This window comes from Panthera leo, chromosome A3 (genome assembly GCF_018350215.1).
Source record: "Panthera leo isolate Ple1 chromosome A3, P.leo_Ple1_pat1.1, whole genome shotgun sequence".
In the NCBI taxonomy this organism is placed as follows: Eukaryota; Metazoa; Chordata; class Mammalia; order Carnivora; family Felidae; genus Panthera; species Panthera leo.
The window spans coordinates 50,041,517-50,057,044 of NC_056681.1; the positions used below are offsets into that span (position 1 = coordinate 50,041,517).

The following is a 15,528-nucleotide window of genomic DNA, read 5'->3' on the forward strand; positions in this document are numbered from 1 at the left end:
TATAAGCTTCCAGTTAAGGAATGAATAAGTCACGAGGATAAAAGGAACAGCATAGGGAATATAATCAATGACACTGTAATGGCATTGTATGGTGGCAGATGGCAGCTACACTTGTGGTGAGCATGAGATAACATATAGACTTATCCAATCTCTATGTTGTACAACTAAAACTAATATAACACTGTATGTCAACTATATTTCAATTAAAAAAATAATTATTTTTTTGTGAGTAAAATTCTCTTTCTGCACAAGTTTAAAATATTCAATGTAAGGTCCTCACTACTAACAAAGAAAAAAGAGAACCTAACATAAAATGCACATGGAAATTCCCCACACTCCAAGGGAATCAGATCAGATTAATTTCTGGCTTGAAACCAGACCTTGATAATGTTTCCTTCACAGGAAATAGGAATTAAAAATGAGCATAACCTCAGTGCATTAAAAGATTACCTTGTTAATTAAAATTAATGTTGTTTATAATATTGTTATTCATTTTTATAACTGGATTACTGTATCAATGACTAACATTTACAAGATGTCATATATTAGTTACTACAAGGAAACTGGATATGTGATATTTCAACTAAAAAGACAATCAATTCTTGTGGATAAAGGATTTATCTTGATTTTCTTTGAAATATCCTGAAATCTTCACCATTTGGTTTCTATCATGGTAAGTGGTTGACAACTATCTGGACATTTCTGGCTTGACACCAGCTTCCTCTAAAACCTCTACAGAATCCACCTAAATGCTGGCTGTGTAAGCTATGCCCCATGTGTGGGATGAAGCAGAGGAGCAGTAAAAGCTCTGAAAGCAGAAATAATCCACCATGACTATACAATCACAGAGGAGGTGGTACACAGTGTGGGGTGGGGTGGGGTGGAGGGAGACAAATGCAGGGCCCCTAGAGGCATTGGCTGGTGTGGACACTACTCTTGAAATGTTAGAGAGGGAAGGAGGGACAACTTCAGATGAGACTCAAGAGCACTAAGGGCAGCAGAAATCTTCACCATAAGAGAGAGGAGTTGGGACAAACAGAAAGATGGATGAACACACACACAGAGCTTTATTAAGAGACGATGTTAATCAGAAAAGGTCAGGCTCCTGTCAATGCCTGTGAGTGTCTGTGTCTCCTTCTAACATACCTCCCCATAAAAGTGTGAGGAAAAACATCCAGCCTCCTGGAAGGAGTTATAGCTCATAGGAACTCTTTTCCAGGATACAGGTGATGTGGGAGAAACCAGAAATCTCAAACAACCCAAGCTGATTTTTCTCTTAACTGATGCTCCAATACTAATACTTTTTTTTTCCCTATCATAATTTGATGTTTCTAAATCTTGTACCATTTCTGCACATACAAAGGATAAAGTGGGGGAAAGCTCTGGAATGATGTGATTGTTCAATCAGCAGAATCTGTCATCTGAATGTCAAGTTCTTCTTTTGGCTTTTAATTTTCCAAACTGCCAAAAATAATCAAGAAACTCAGATCATCTGTTTATACTGCTTGAATAACCAGAGTGATTTTCACAAATGTGCCTTTTGCTCCCAAATACAATTCCAGGTGATATCAAGAGGGGCTAGAACATTATCACAATTACACCTAATTCTTAAGTCCATAAAAAAAATCAGGAATAGAATGAAGAGAGACAGAGAAAGAGTGTGGTCAGATTAATTGAGCCAGAGCTCCCTAAGAGGGAGTAACAGTATCCTACTGGCAGGCATTGGCAATATGGGGCAGTGGGTGCTTTGGGGAAGTAACAAGAGGTACATTTCATCTGGACTCTCTCCCTATGCTGGCAGTGAGGGATTTTTTTCTTGTTTTTCTGCATTTGTTTTTGTCCAAGAGCCCATTCAGGAAAATCTGCAGGCTGGATTTTTTTTTTTATCATTCAAAATAAAAATGGTTTCATTGATTTGTCTGGAAAAAATGTTCTTCCTTCAAAGATGACCAACGAGATAACAGGCACTGTTTTTAACACTAAAACATTAACATCTGGACACATTTAAGAAGTAGGGACAAAGTAGGAGGTACTTTTCAGTGTTTCTGTCAGTAAAGCAAATTGTAGTCTAGATTCTAGATCACCATTCTAGATGACCTTGAATTTCCTAGCAAAAACAACTTGAGTTCATACTTTCGATCTGGCCTAGATGAAATTACAGGACACCTCTCAACATACGTATCTATGTTTTGTTTTGTAACAGTGGTGTGCAGTTGCTTTGTTCATCTGCTATAATGAATTTCAAGCTGTGTAATTTTACTAGACAGTCTGCCTTCAAGGTAGTTTGAAGTTACCTTTCTCTCAATGATAGTATGTCAGCTGCCCACAGATCCTTGTGTTTGTTTGTGAACCACATACCATTTACCCATACCAACCTTCCATCCCATCCCCCGCCCCCAATAAATCACTCAAACACCTTTCTGGAAAAACAAACCAAACCTCTGGAAGTTACTATGCTTTAAAAAAATAATCTTAGGGGAACCTGGGTGGCTAAGTCAGTTGAGCGTCCAACTTTGACTCAGGTCATGATCTCATGGTTCATGGGTCTGAGCCCTGCATGGGGCTCACAGCTGTCAGTGCAGAGCCTACTTCTCATCCCCTGTCCCCCTCTCTCTCAGCCCCTCCCCTACTCATGCTTTCTCTCAAAAATTAATAAACATTAAAAAAAAAGTAATCTTAAGGAAACTCTTGCTACAATGTAGAAGTGCAGCAGAAGGAAAAGCAGCTTTCCAGTTCCTAGTAACTCTCCTTTGGTCTGTCTCTTTAGTCAACTGATATTTCTCAAATGCCTACAGCTAACTATAGTATTCTGTGCTTTTCCTCATGAGAATGAAGTCAAATACCCACCCTGGCAAAGTGGTCATTTCCAAGAAGTGTTTGCAGAAGGATGGGCAGCTCCTTTTCCAGATGAAGCTTAAGGCAGAGCTGGGTCAGCTCTTCCCGGTCCAGAAAGCCTGTCCCTGTGGTGTCACAGCTGCTGTAGACTTCTTTGAGCTGTGAAACATAGTGGTTCTCTTCTTCTTCACCCATCCCATAGCAGGCTGGACATGCCAGGGGGAAAAGAGAAACAAGAGTACACTCTTATTGCCACATGCCACATTTTTTTCACTGCTACAATGAGCCTGGTATGGTGGCATCCAGGGTGCTCCTGTGAGACCTCTACAGGAAAGACCAGAAACATGTGAATAGGAAGCCAGTCCTTGTTCAAAAGAACCAGAATTTCTTTGTTCTGTAAGAAAATATCTATTATAGAATAATCAGGAAAAAGAGATAGGTATAGAGAACTTAAAATCATCCAAAATTTCACCACCTAAAAATATCATTACTAATATTTTGACAAACATACATTCTAATTTTTCTCTCTATATATACAAGTATGGTATTTTTTTCCTTACTGGTATTTAATATACCAAATTACTAAATTTTACTAAATAAAATTATTTACAATAAAAAATGGAAACTCCAATAAAATATATAGAGGATGTTACTTAATCACAAAAGAAAAAGTATATGGATAATAACCATATAAAATGTTCAAATTAAAACAAAGATACTCTTTGCCACTGTCAAATATCAAGAATAAAAACCCCAATGCTAACTGAGGCTATCATCAAAGGGGCCTCTCACATATTTCTGGAGAAAGTGACAATTAAATGCCTTCTGAAATATACTTTGTATACCAAGAAATTTTTAAATAATTGTATTATCTGACCTAGTTATTTCACATACACAATATCTTACAGAAATTCCTTGTACTTCAGGACAGACAAAAACGTAAAAGAAAAAATAAAATGTCCAACAAAAGAAAATAGATTGCTAAGTTACAGAACAATTATATGGCAGAATAGCCAACAGGCTTAAAAAACACATTTCTGAAAAATATTAAACAGCATAGGAAGTGCAGTTGATAAAATACCAAGCCAGGATAAAAACTTTATAATAATAATAGCTGGCATACGTACTGGTCAGTTCACATACAGAATTCACTTATGTCTGGAACAAATCTATCAAGAGACTTCTGCAATTCTTGGGGGGAAATATAGTAAAAAAAAATACACCAAAATGGTAACAGATGATTTTATGATATTCTACATTTCCATTTTCTATTCTCAACATTTTTATGTTTCTCAAAAAATTCTATAAAAAGCGAAACACTTTATAACTAGAAAGATGTTGCTAAGCCGTGTAAAACACTGAAGTCCTAAAGATACTAGGATGAACCATATGATATTGCCAATACTGGAGTTTTCTGACCAACAACAATGGTGACTTCACGTTGGTCAGCATATTATACAGACACAGGACTGTGGACAATTCTGAAAAGAGATGTGATAAGTAAACAAACATGGAAAACTGATCAAGCTCATTAATCATCAAACAATTCATAAACACAAAACAACAAAGTAACATCTCTTACTAATTAAGAAACAGCACACAGGGCGTCTGGGTGGCTCAGTCGGTTAAGCGTCCGACTCCGGCTCAGGTCATGATCTCGCGGTCCGTGAGTTCAAGCCCCGCATCAGGCTCTGTGCTGACTGCTCAGAGCCTGGAGCCTGTTTCAGATTGTGTCTTCCTCTCTCTCTGACCCTCCCCCATTCATGCTCTGTCTCTCTCTGTCTCAAAAATAAATAAATGTTAAAAAAAAATTAAAAAAAAAAAGAAACAGCACAATAAATGCCAATTCTATAAAGATATGATTTTTAATGTCAATGGTATTTGCCCATGCATCATCCACGAGGGGTAGGGAGGTCTGCATCAGCACAAAACCTGTATGAAGGATTGAAATCTGTTCATATCAATCCCCTCCTCCCTCCACCAAGAGTATCGTCTTACTCAGGGAAACAGTAAAATCAGTGACGTAAAAAAACTGACTTTGAATAGAATCTCCATTATGATCTTATAAGGTGAACTGCCTTCCCTGAGCTCCTGATTAAACACCTGCTGATCAGGTATAAAGACTGCCAGCATCTCAGCCTCAGGTGTGATGCAGGAGTGAAAGGATGACAGGCCTGTTCTATCCACTCATCAAATTATGCGTGCATTCCTAGAAAGAAGCTTGGGGAAGTGATGAAAGGGCATGGATAGGTGGAGCTCTGAACACCTGCCTCATCCCGGACAGTTTTGACTGCAGAAACAACATGGAGTAATATAGATATACATGTAAAAACATCAAGGATAAATCAGAAAACTAAATACCTTTACTAACTCAACATCTGTCACACTTCTCATCCGAGGTCAGTCCCCCACCTAAGCTGGGAGCTCTGTCCTTTTGTAGACAACAGCCACCTGTGGTGAGCTGCATACAACTACTGATATTTGCCAATGCTTATTTTTGATAAGCCAGAAGTAAATGGACAGGAGAACATAATGGTAAGAAAGACAAGTGGCAAAATTCAGTATGTGAAAGAGAGTCAAGGAATTAGGGTGAGGATGGTGAGCAGTGACTAGGAGACCCTGACTGCAGAACCTACCACACACCCACACTTCCCCAGGCAGATGTTCCCCCCACCAGACGCTCTCCCTGTTGCCTTGACTACTAACTATCCTCCCAGCCCCCATCCACCACCACCTGGCCATGCCTCCACAAATCATGAACACACCTATTGTGAAAAATCCTCCAGTTTTTCTATTTTACTTTTAGTCGTAACCAATTCAAGCAATTAAAAGTATATAAACAAAAACAAAACAAAACAAAGCAAAACAAAAGCCCAACTCCACTCCCAGAGGTAAGCACTGCTTAGAGTGTAGGCTTTCAAATTATTCCCAAGTCTACGAGGTAGATGAACACACAGACCTATATAAATAGATAACACACATAGATATGCATGTTTTTATATAAGTGTAACACCATACATGTTATTTTGCAACTTTTTTTTTAATTTTGAAGAAAGAGAAAGTGTGCATAAGTGCATAAGGAGGAGAGGGACAAATGGGAGAGAAAGAGAGAGAGAGAGACAGAATATCTCATGCAGGCTCCAGGCTTAGCTCAGAGGCCTACTCAGGGCTTGGTCCCAAGGCCCTGGGATCATGATCTCAGCGGAGTCAGACATTCAACCAACAACTGAGCCACCCAGGCACCCCTATTTTTCAACTTTTAAAAAATATAGGATATCTGAAAGATCTTTCCATGCCTTCTCCATTTAAAAATTTTTTTAAATGTTTATTTATTTTTGAGACACAGAGAGACAGAGGCAGAGAGAAAGCGAGCATGAGCCGGGGAGGGGCAGAGAGAGAGAGAGAGAGGGAGACACAGAATCTGAAGCAGGCTCCAGGCTCTGAGCTGTCAGCACAGAGCCTGAAGTGGGGCTCAAACCCATGAACGGTGAAATCATGACCTGAGCCAAAGTCAGACGCTTAACTGACTGAGCCACCCAGGTGCCCCTCTAAGGATTGTCTTAGAGATGAGGGGCATCTCCAGGGTTTTTTCTTACAAAACCTTCCTCCGGCCCTCAACACCCCAGGAGGACTCTTCATGAGTCCTGAAGGGGCAAACCAAACCATGTCCTGCAGAGTGTGCCCTTGGTTGGTGCAGGAGTGTCCCTGGAGAAGGCGGGCTTGGCTGAGCAAGAAGAGAAGAACCATCTTCCTCTCCCAGCCTTAGGCAAGTCCTGCATCAACACCATCCTGGGGGGCCACACACTCCCTCCACCACATGTTATTTTTGTTGCCACAGGGACTTAAGGTCCCTGTTGAGATGTAGCTTTCCCTTTCTACACAGTTTCAAACTGGGGCCTGAGGCACCCTGGCTGTCCATGAAGGTGCAGTCTGTATGCAGAGGGCCCACTGGTGGCGAGTCTCCCCTGGTGAGAGCGGGGTCCACAGCCTGCCACAACCCAAAGCCTTGCTGAAATAAGGAGAGGTGCAAAGAAATAAGTACTGAGACTACAGACACCAGAGAAGCAACAAGACTTAGAAAGAAGAGTAGCAGCTCCTTCTTCATCACCCACAAGAGCTGCGTTCACAGTTCATCTTCAAATGTCACCAGGCTCCACCAAGTCTGGGGCTGTCTCTGGAGGCCTAGGATGCTCCTACCTCATTTCCTCTGGGACCACAGAATCACATTTTTGAGGCCTGGCTGGGATTTCTAGAAAACAGAAGGAACTTCCCATCTGACTAAACAGACCACAGAAGGGACAGGCCAGCAGGGCCCGGTTTTGAAGAGAGCAGCACTAACTCTTTGAACAGCCCCTGCTCCCACAGGACCTAGTACAGCATCCCCCTCAGGCCCCTGTTTTCATTGGCTCACAGCAGAACATCCAGTATACCCAAAATGAGTCTATGAGGCAAAACTGCAAAGGAAACCTGACCTCAGTAAAATGCAAACAGATTCAGGTTCTGAAAACATATTTAGCCTCTTCATAAGAGGCTGAGTGCCAGAAGCACATTTCAGTTAAGTAGAACAGCCACTCTGTCTACAGGGAGGCAGGTCCAGAGTACCCAGAACTCCTTCTAGGGTCTCCCCCACACGCCAGGTTATGATAAAGTCTCTAGAGAACCTCTTCTGAGAGGCTACATGTTTTCCTGAGAGGGGACACCCATCAGTAACAGGGTACACAATCAGTGAGTGCAAAGCAAACCTTGGGGGTGGGAGGAAAATCAAGAAAATGTAAATGGGAAACAGGCCAAATCCTCAGGCCACCAGGCTGCCATCCAATGACCCAACACCAGGAGGGTGTGACTGGCATAGTTCTCCCAAGCTCCACACCCCACCTGCCCTCTGGGCCACAAGGCAGACAGGAACTGAGGAAGGGCTTCCTCCAATCCCAGAGCTGACCTCAGTGCAGGTCTGTGGTGCATTTTGTCAAATGCTTCAAATGCCCGAAATGTTTTGGGTTTTACATTTTTATGCTGGACATTCTATAATGAGCCCAGAGCAATACATGATGCTGTAATTTAGCTATTTTAAAGGGAAGGTCACCAGCATTATAGACCCATTTAATATCAGAGTTGCTGCATCCCAGACCTTCCCAGGACAGGTCAGGTCTAGGCTGGGGTGGGCCAAGAAGGGGAAGAGTGGGGAGCACACTCTAGGGCATTCACCCAGGAGAGGGGGGCATTCCCAGTGGGGCAGGTAAGCTGAAAAGCCTTCCCGATACCTGCACTGTCAAAGAGGATATATCAAGAAAATCAAGGTCAGCAAACCCTCACATGTTCCCACATCACACTGGACCTGCCAGAGGTGGAACATACCTGCAGGAACTCCTACCCCATGATTCCAGAACTGGGCAGAACTCAGGTGTGGGAGCTGGAGGTTAAAGGGCTCCGGAGGGCCCTCCCAGGAGCAATGAGAAGCCAGCCCTCTTCTTGAGAGAACTTACTTGTCTGCCTACATACCTCCATGAAAGGGTTAACACAGGGCAAGGACCCAAACACTCAACCCCACATCGCCTAGGTTATACCTAGTTTTGCTCAATACACAGTTGAATTCCTGGCAATTCAGAAACACTCCTTTCCTCTCCTTTCCCTCATCATGTGAATCTAAGACATTGCCCCCAAGAGAGCAGATATTTCATCTACCAGCCATGCAGATACAGGCAAGAGAGGTAATTCAGGTCAGCAGTACTACAAGTCAGGCAAAAAAAGATATGCTAACACATTTCCTAACCCCCACCCAAAGCAATGTCCAGCCATGTTTTCAAAATAAAGGGAAAAAGGAGGCACTGCCTCTACTCATGTATGCCCTATGGACACTTCCCAGGATGTGGGAAGGGTCTTTCTGTAGCTTCTGGAATGCCACATAACAAACCTCAGTGGTGAAATAGTTCGCTATACTGCCAAGAAGGCTTGGAAGAACTCCAAGGCTTCCTTCACCTGGAAAGCATGGTCTGGGTACAGGTCTAGTCCACCAGTACAGAGGAGCCATGTAGACCTCCATGGCTTCCTCTGCATTCAGGAGTCTCAGAAAAGGGCTTGAGTGACAAAACTAGACACTGTAAACATCACAGAATTATGGAAAGTCTCAGAAATAGCGGGGAAGCATGAAAAGGGGCTTCAAAATTCTGATGTTCACACACACACACCCCATTTGCTGGAATGTGGAGGTAGTGATTTGGGAGGTGGTACATGCAGAAGGGGAGACCCAAGACATACACACAGGCACTGTCCTGCCCCACCCCACAAAGAAAAACTAATATCCACAGAGAGAAAAAGGAAAATCATTAAAGTCATCACAGACAATAGACTATTAAACAAAGGTATGATTAAGACATCAAGGGAGGTTTCTTGGACATTGACATATTACAGTTGCAACAAAAAAATTCAATAGCAAGACTGGAAACTACAAACAAGGAAATCTTCCATGAAGTGCATCTAAATGATGGGGCGCCTGGGTGGCTCAGTTGGTTAAGCATCCGACTTTGGTCATGATCCAGTCATGATCTTGCGGTTTGTGAGTTCGAGCCCCGCGTCAGGCTCTGTGCTGACAGCTCAGAGCCTGGAGCCTGCTTCTGATTCTGTGTCTCCTCCTCTATCTGCCCCTCCCATGCTCATGCTCTGTCTCTCTCTGTCTCTCACAAATAAACATTAAAAAAATTTTTTTAAGAAAAGTAGATTTAAAGTGTGTCTAAATGAGATAAGATTACATGATGAGGAAAAGACAGTCCCTTCAATAAATTCTGTTGCAGGGTGCCTGGGTGGCACGGTGGGTTAAGCGCCTGACTTCCGCTCAGGTCATGATCTCATGGTTCATGAGTCTGAGTTCCACATCAGGCTGTCTGCTGTCAGCAGAGTCCATTTCAGATCCTCTGTCTCCCTCTCTCTCTGCCCCTCCCCCCCCTCAAAAATAAACATTAAAAAATATATAAATAAATGGTGTTGCAAAATTGAAGAAAGAATAAAGAATGAAGTTTGACCTTACCTCATACCATACACAAAAAACTAACTCACAATGGATTCCAGTTCTAAATTAAAATCTAAACCTATAAAACTTTTAAAAGAAAACACAGAGGAAAAGTTTCATGATGTTAGATTTGGTAACAGTTTCTTACATATGATACTAAAGCACAGGCAACAAAAGCAAAAACAGGCAAATGGTATTATATCAAATTTAAGAACTTCTACACATCAAAGAAAAAAAGAGTGAAAAGGCAACCTATGTACTGACTGGGACAAAATAATTGTTAACCATATCTGATAAAAGGTTAATAACCAGAACATATCAAGAACCCTTACAACTCAATAACAAAAGACAGGTGATCCCATTTAAAAAATGGGCAATGGATTTGGAGAGACATTTCTCCAAAGAAGATATAAAATGGCTGACAAATGGCCAAACATATAACAAAGGTGCTCAACACCTCTCATCATTCTCACACGCATTAGGATGGCCACTATAAAAAACAAAACAGAAAACAGGTGTTGGTGAAAACGTGGAAAAACTGGAACAATACACAGCACTGTTGGTGAAAAATGATGCAGCCACTATGGAAAATCGTATGAAGGGTCCTCAAAAATCTAAAAATAGAAACTATATGATCCAGCAATTCTACTTCCATGTATATAGCCATAGGAATTGAAAGCAAGATCTCAGAGATATTTGCACACCCATGTTCACTGCATCATTATTCACAATCACCAAGAGGTAGAAGCAACCCAAATGTCCATCGACAAATGAGAAAAGAAACTGTGGTATATCCACACAGTGGAATGTTATTCAGCCTTAAAAAGAAAGAAACCCTGTCACATACTACAACACAGCTGAATCCTGCAGGTGTTCAGTTTATGCCAGTCACAAAAGAACAAATACTGTGTGATTCCTCTTGCATAGATGTTTAGTCAAATCATGGAAACAGTGGTGGTTGCCAGGGGCCGGGGGGAGGAAGGAGCTGTTCCGTGGGTATAGAGTTTCAGTGTCACAAGATGAAAAAGTTATTGAGATCTGTTACACAACAATGTGAATACTGAACTGTACATTTAAAAATGATTAATTGGGTAACTTTTATATTATGTATTTTTTATAATTAACATTAAAAATAAAAAGTTTTTACAAAGAAAAATAATTCACAATTTGATGGCTTACTTTCTGAAATTGTCTGGCTTACTTTCTGAAATTGTTCTATGGTACTGTTATCTAGATTTTCTCTTTCCTTAGCAACAACAACAAAATAACAATCCCAAAGGTCCAGGCATCCTCTCAAAGTCCAGGAAAGGGAACCAGTTGAAGGGAAGGGGGATTATTGGAATAATACAAGACTTTTCCTTTTTTTTTTTTCTTTCAAATTTCTGTTTAAATTCTACTTAGTTAACATACAGTGCAATATTGGTTTCTGGAGTAGAATTCAGTGATTCATCACTTACATACAACACCTAGTGCTCATCATAACAAGCACCCTCCTTAGTATCCACCATCTATCTAGCCCATTGCCCCATCCATATCCCTCCATCAACCCTCAGTTTGTTCTCTATTGTCAAGAGTCTCTTGTGGTTTGTTTTCCTCTCTCTCTTTTCCTCCCCTCCCCCCACCTCCCATATGTTCATCTGTTTTGTTTCTTAAATTCCACATATGAGTGGGGTGCCTGGCTGGCTCAGTCAGTTAAGTGTCCAGCTTTTGGTTTCGGCTCAGGTCATGGTCTCATGGTTTGTGGGTCTGAGTCCCTCATTGGGCTCCATTCTGGCAGTGTGGGGCTTACTTGGGATTCTCAATCTCTCTGCCCCACCCTGATTGCTCTCAAAATAAATAAACAAACTTTATTTTTAAAAATTCCACATGAGTGAAATCATATGGTATTTGTCTTTCTCTGACTTATTTCGCTTAGCATAATATACTCCAGCTCCATCCACGTTGTTGCAAATGGCAAGATTTCATTCTTTTTGATCACCAAGTACTATTCCATTACACGCACACATGCACGCGTGCGCGCGCGCGCGCACACACACACACACACACACACACACACACACACACACACACACACATTCTTTATCCATTCATCAGTCAGTGGACATTAATATAGGAGTTTTCCAAGTAGACAGATGGCAAAGTCTCTCACATGGGACAACAAATAAAAAATATCCACACCTGGCTCAGTCAGTTAAGTATCCAACTCTTGGTTTTGGCTCAGATCATAATCTCATGGTTTGTGAGTTTAAGCCCCACATTGGGCTGTATACTGACAGTATGGAGCCTATTTGGAATTCTCTCTCTCTCCCTCTCTTCCTGCTCCTCCTTCACTTGCTCTCTCTCCCTCTCAAAATTAATAAACTTAAAAAAATAATAAAACTGCCCACACCTAGTAAATAAAACCACCCACACCACCTTATGAAACTTCTGAACAAGCAAACAAACAAATCCTCACAGCATCCAGAGAAGGAAGAGTACTCACAGAACCAGGCAGTAGAATTAGCGTGGGCTGTTGGCATCAAGACTAAGAGCCCTCATGAAACCAGGTCCTGACATCCCGAGTGAAGATCACTTTCAGCCTCATCTGGAAGCTACCAGACATGTACTTCAGCAAAATGAGGAATTAACCAAGAAAGAGGGAGATGCGGGATCTAGAATCTGGGTCCCATGCAAGTGGTGGAAACCATTCTGGGAGGGCAGCCCTGGGGCTGTGCCAGAGGACAACCCACACAAACCAACAACAGAAGGAACCCATAGGTTCTGTGTGCCTGTGACCATCTAGAAAACAATGTGGATGGGTAGAGTATGTGGGAAAAAATAAGGATAAGTTCATTAAAAAGTAAAAACCAAAAAAACATTAACCTCTCTATAAAGCCATGCTTGGAACAAGAATGGAAATGTAATCAGGCCCCAGCTGCATGTCAGTGTGGCAGTCAGGCAGGGCCACCCTCTGTGGGAGTGACAGGGAAGCCTCGAGGTGGAATGTTCCTTAAAGTCCCCATTCTGAGGTAGAATAACCAGAGACAGTTGGCTCTAGTTATCATAGTCATTGACCCAGGAAATGAATGAGAGAGAAGTCCCCACACACAGTCACACAGGGACTCCAACCTGCCACCCAGTGCCTTAGAGTTGCAGTTTTGTTCCTTATTCATTATGGAACTATTTGGGCAACTCTGGGAGGTGATCGGGCCCCCTTTCTGCCTCTTTGGGGCAGGTCTACCAAAACAAACCAAGGTTCTGATGGGTGGCACTCCCTGAGCTGATTCCTGGGCCTCACGGGTTCCACTGCGCACACACAGGGTCCTCACCCTGGTGTGCTGAGAGGGGCTGGTCTCCTATGTATCAAGTGGCCTGCTGGAACCAGGTGAGGTTGCTTCTCCTGGTGCTCCAAGGTCATACCCCGGTGGCAAAGGAGGTGGAAACACAACGTCTCCAAATCCCAGACGAGCCCCCAAGAGATGAAGCAGGATTCTCACACAGAGAGTTCTGACACCAAGGCTTTTCTTTCCAGGAAGCAACTTTATTCATGCCAACATGGGCTCAGAGGGTTTGTACCCAAAAAAACTAAGCCTCAAACGCCACATGGTATAGGCTTTTATGCATTTTCTACTTGTCTCCCATAATGGGTAACATATAGACACACAGTCTGATTGTGTGGTCTCATGTTACAGGGTCATGAGGGATGTCACATTTGCACATAGCCAGGTTGCCTTCCCTTATCTTGAGGGCTTTTCTTACCACATTCCTTAGGGAGGGGGCTCTACCATGGGATCAGGGGCTGGGGTTATCTGAGTGAAAGACACCCTGACTCGAGACACTGGTGACTGGCCTGCACTTGAGTGAGCTCTGGCTCATCCCAACGCTACAGTATCAACAAAGATAAACGTGTCACCATCCACAACAGGAGTAAAGAGCAGGCAGGTCAGTGTGGCTTTCCCTCATCACTGGTCCTCTAAGTGGGGTGACTGCTATGATTGCTAGTTAAGGCAACTTTGGGTTTTCATCTTCTAAGAGAACAAGATAAACCCTGTGGAGTACCTCCACCCCATGTGTGCTCTTGCCTTATGACATCCTGAAAAGATCTCATTCCAGCAGAGCTGATGACCCCCCAAAAACAGCAGGTCTGCTATGCCCGGTTTGAGTATCTACTGCTGCTGATTTCCTGATCACAGAGACTTACGTCTTGTAAAAATGCTACAAGGCATATTTTTATTTTCCCCACAAAATGATTTACATCAAAATTTGATTTCTGAGTTCTCTTAGTTCATCCAAGCTTCCTCTGGATGTGGACCTGGTGTAGACAGTAAACAACACACAGGGTGTCCCCAGCAGATGGTCATCTTCCTTGGCTCATCTACCTGGCTGGCCAAGTAGATGGCCACAGTGCTGGGCAGAGATAGGGTGCTGCAGGCTCACACACGATGGGGTGGTGGAGCACATCAGCCTGCTCCTGCACAATCCCTTCACACTGGTTTTCAATATTTGACCATACAGTGTGAACTATGCCTTTTGGTGTCTGGTAGGTACTTAATACAAGTTATCAAAATGAACACTGAAATAGACTGGATTGGGGTCAATTCCCTTAAGAGAAGGCTGAAGCCCCATAATCAGAACCTCTGAGCCTCCAAGCATCTGACTTCTCTTGAAACCCCGCTGTCTGCATATTAACAAGGTCAGCTACAACAGCATAGGGTAAGGAAGGAGTTCAGAGAAAGGCCATCTTCCTCCTGCCATGGTAAATAGAGAGGGCCAAGGATTCTGTGCAAACTTTGAAGCATCAGAACCTTTCTGACCCATGTAGACAACCCTAAATGACCCAAGACATTGCCAACACTGTCTTCACAGCTAAGGTGACCCAGTGCCCTTTCCTTGTACTCACTGCAAGGCTGCAGGACCTCCAAAGCAGCCCAACTCTGGGCAAGTCCCAGCTTCTATCAAAAACTGGGTCTAAAATACCTCCTTTGCTGGGCTGCTGAGGGGCTAGTTACAGAAAATGCCAGATGCTAGGGGCACCTGGGTGACTCAGTCCGTTGAGCATCAGACTCTTGATTTCAGCTCAGGTCATGATCCCAGGGTCGTGGGATCAAGCCCTACACCAGGCTCCACACTGAGTGTGGAGCCTGCTTGAGGTTCTCCCTCTCTTCCCCCTGCCCGCCTCCTTCCCTACTCATGCACTCTCTCTCTAAAATAAAAAACAAAACAAAAGATAATGCCAGGTGCTAGATACCCAGGCGACTTATCCTTCATGTTCATTATACCACCACTAACAGCACTGGAATTACTGTTCCCACACATAGGTTCAGAGTTTTCATGCTGCTCAAATCCTATTTGTAGAATTGCCTGACTGCATACTGCCTCTTCTGTCCTTCCCTCCCTCCCCAGAAAGCCACAAAACACTGAGAAGTGGCCTTAACCCCACCCTCCACCCAACAGGGACCCTACAGCACCTTAGCTGTGGGAATCTTCTGTTTACACTCCCCAAAGCCTATGTGTGAGGGCAGAAGCCAGAACCCCCTTCCCCTGTAATCCTTCCACAGACCCACTGGAAGGAGGAAGGAAACACAGGGAGAGCCTTCTCTGCACCCTCAAGCAGGGCCTGGCCTGGTCCCACAGTGACCCATCTGTCAGCACTGCCAACCACCCCCCCCCGCCCCCCCCCCTTGCTCCCAGGTGGCCCCCAGGCCTACTTA

The 15,528-nt window shown here is 43.2% G+C and overlaps 1 protein-coding gene across 2 annotated transcripts in view; it reads right to left on the minus strand.

The window, feature by feature from the left end:
* Positions 1 to 15,528, minus strand: part of NINL (ninein like) — a 176,565-nt gene that overhangs the window by 95,057 nt on the left and 65,980 nt on the right. For both annotated transcript variants that reach the window (XM_042931807.1, XM_042931806.1), the window contains exon 2: positions 2,848 to 3,041. In XM_042931807.1, coding sequence (XP_042787741.1) covers positions 2,848 to 3,030 — 183 coding nt within the window. In that variant the 5' untranslated portion in view covers positions 3,031 to 3,041. The remainder of the gene's footprint in view (positions 1 to 2,847; positions 3,042 to 15,528) is intronic.